At 41.0% G+C, this 2597-nt stretch overlaps 1 protein-coding gene across 1 annotated transcript; it reads left to right on the top strand.

Moving 5' to 3' along the window:
- The first annotated feature begins 1380 nt into the window (after positions 1-1380).
- LOC137527329 (olfactory receptor 6C3-like) lies at positions 1381-2286 on the top strand. Its single transcript, XM_068247838.1, has one exon. The coding sequence runs from the start codon at positions 1381-1383 to the stop codon at positions 2284-2286; it is 906 nt and encodes a 301-aa protein (XP_068103939.1).
- Positions 2287-2597: the final 311 nt, after the last annotated feature.

The raw sequence follows: 2597 nt of genomic DNA, 5'->3' as shown, positions 1-2597 counted from the left end.
GAGATTTTGGGGAGTCGTTTTGAAATTTAGTTTAGATTTTGTGTTTCAAGCTTTTATTAAACTGAAAATGTATACTAGACCCTTGCTTGACACATTGTGGTAAGTTACGGAAAAAAAGGTTATGAAAATTAATTGGATCACTTTTTTCACAGTAATCCAGCAGAAACTGAATGCCAGGGAGGTTAAATATTGTTTCCCAGTATCTTTTTAACATATCCTGCAAATTTGGTGTTGCCAGGATGTAAGGGGCCTTTGCTATTAACTGCTAAAGTCTGCGAGAATTGTTTCACTAAGAACTGTAATTTACCGCATTTAAATGTATACTTTTTCCCCTTGAAATTGGAAAATCGATTTTCTCAAAAAGTATAAGGTCTTTTTGAAAAAAAATTGTTTTCTCTTGTTCCCACTGTTTTTCTTAAAGGGAACCAGAGAGGATGCAATATACATACCTGGGGCTTCCTCCAGCCCCATACGCACGGATCGCTCCCACGTCGCACTCCTCCGCTGCCTGCATCAGCCGCCACCGGGTCCCGTCATTGCCGCGAGTCGGCAAGTCGGCCGGCGGACGCGGCCAATTCTCCGCATCACAGGGTGCTCTCCCCATACAGATACGCATGTGGCTGCTTACTGCGCAGCCGCATGCGTACATGTATGGAGGGAGCCCCTGTGATGCGGACAATTGGTCGCGTCCGCCGGAAGTGACGGGCCCGGTACCGGCGGATCCAGGAAGCTGAGGATGGCGGCGTGGGAGCGATTCAGGCTTATGGGGCTGGAAGAAGCCCCCGGTATGTATAAAATCTGTTTCTTTTTTCACCCCCCGTTCCTCTCTGGTTCCCTTTAACAAATCTGGGAAATGTGTTTTTTCTACAATGTAAGGGGACTTTGCTATTAACCGCTAAAGTCGGTGGGTGATAGTCACTAAATATTTTTTCCATTTCCAGTTTTTCTCAAAATCTAAAAGTTCTTTTTGAATTGTTTTAAGTTGTAGACCCTTATCACCTTTATAATCCATGCAATTTTGTGGATTGTAGTTTGTATGGGGGCTTTGCTATTAACGTTAAAAGAAAATCCAGATCACGACCGTGACTTGCCGTGAATGCATCATTCACGGCAAACATCCGGGTCAAATTCATGAATCCATTTCAAATCCACAAACTAATCACGGCATTTCCAGATATATTTTTTTTAACCACGGCTGAATAAGTCAAATCCATGAATAAGGGTTTTCGAGCATCACTAATTATTATTATTTTTATTTATTTATTTATTTTTGTATTAAGGTTTATCACAATAGAAAAGTTAGACAGAAGATTAATATACAAAAGTTCCAATCTCCACATCAGAGGCAAGTCTGTTCTTATGGAACTGACAAACCAGACCATGGTGACATTTTTCATCCTCCAAGGTATTTCAGATGATCCAGAGCTGCAGATTCCAATCTTCTTTCTAGTTCTTCTAATTTACATGCTTACTCTTGGTGGAAACATGACTATTCTTCTCTTGGTCTGCTTGGATCACCATCTCCACACTCCCATGTATTTCTTCTTGGTAAACCTCTCCATTATTGATATGAGCTCCATGGCTGTCGCTCTACACAAGATCCTTCTTATATGTCTAACAGGGATTCACAGCATTTCACACATCAGTTGCATGGCCCAGATATATTTCCTTGGAAGCTTCATTAGTAATGAATCATTGTTCATCACCGCAATGAGCTATGATCGGTATATCGCCATTTGTAATCCTTTGCGATACACAGTTATTATGAACCATAAAGTTTTTGGTCTTCTGTCCACTGTTTGCTGGATCCTGGGTTTCATAGAAATTATTCCACACACTGTTTTACTAACTGGGTATTCCTGTTACACATCCAATGTAATCAACCATTTCTTCTGTGATCCTATGCCTATCATGCAACTTTCCTGCAGCGATACCTCCATTCTGCAGACATTAATACATGTTGAAGGAGCATTTCTACAGGGTTTTGGTCTGTTGTTTCTCATAGTTCTGTCCTATGTCTTTATTATTTCCACAATATTAAAGATCCGCACTAGCAATGGAAGACGTAAAGCCTTCTACACATGCTCCTCACATCTTACAGTCGTCATCCTTGTGTATACCGCCTTAGGCCTCCAGTACTTAAGACCCATGACAGTTGATAGTTTTGAATACAATAAGTTGGTCTCCTTGTTTAACACAGCCATTGTCCCAGTATTAAATCCTATCATTTACAGCCTAAAAAATGAAGATGTTAAGGCGGCATTGAAGAGAAGGTTGCATTTTTGATGGTTGATAATTATTTGATAGAAGCTTGTAAGAGTGGTAAAGAAAAACCCTGAAAGGAAATGTCTACCAGTTTATTTTCCTCATTGTTTGTCTCTAATTTTTATTAGGTCATGAAATGTGAAGGTATCTGCAGGGCCGATTCTAGACTCTGCAACAAACTGTTAACCCTCAGCAGCTCCATTCCTCCTCAGTCAGGACAGCAGTGCCACCTCCTCCCTTCTGCTGTGCAAGTAAAATAAAACACTGATGCTTTCCTGCCTCCCTCCTTCTCACTTACTGTCGGACACTTCACACAGCACAACAAGCTGATT

The sequence above is a fragment of the Hyperolius riggenbachi genome, chromosome 8 (assembly GCF_040937935.1).
Source record: "Hyperolius riggenbachi isolate aHypRig1 chromosome 8, aHypRig1.pri, whole genome shotgun sequence".
Lineage (NCBI taxonomy): Eukaryota > Metazoa > Chordata > Amphibia > Anura > Hyperoliidae > Hyperolius > Hyperolius riggenbachi.
Note: the sequence above shows the minus strand (reverse complement) of the source record. Positions and strands in the feature narration are given on the sequence as shown.

Coding starts and splice junctions, on each gene's coding strand:
- LOC137527329 (XM_068247838.1), top strand. CDS start 1,381: ATGGTGACATTTTTCATCCTCCAAGGTATTTCAGATGATCCAGAGCTG.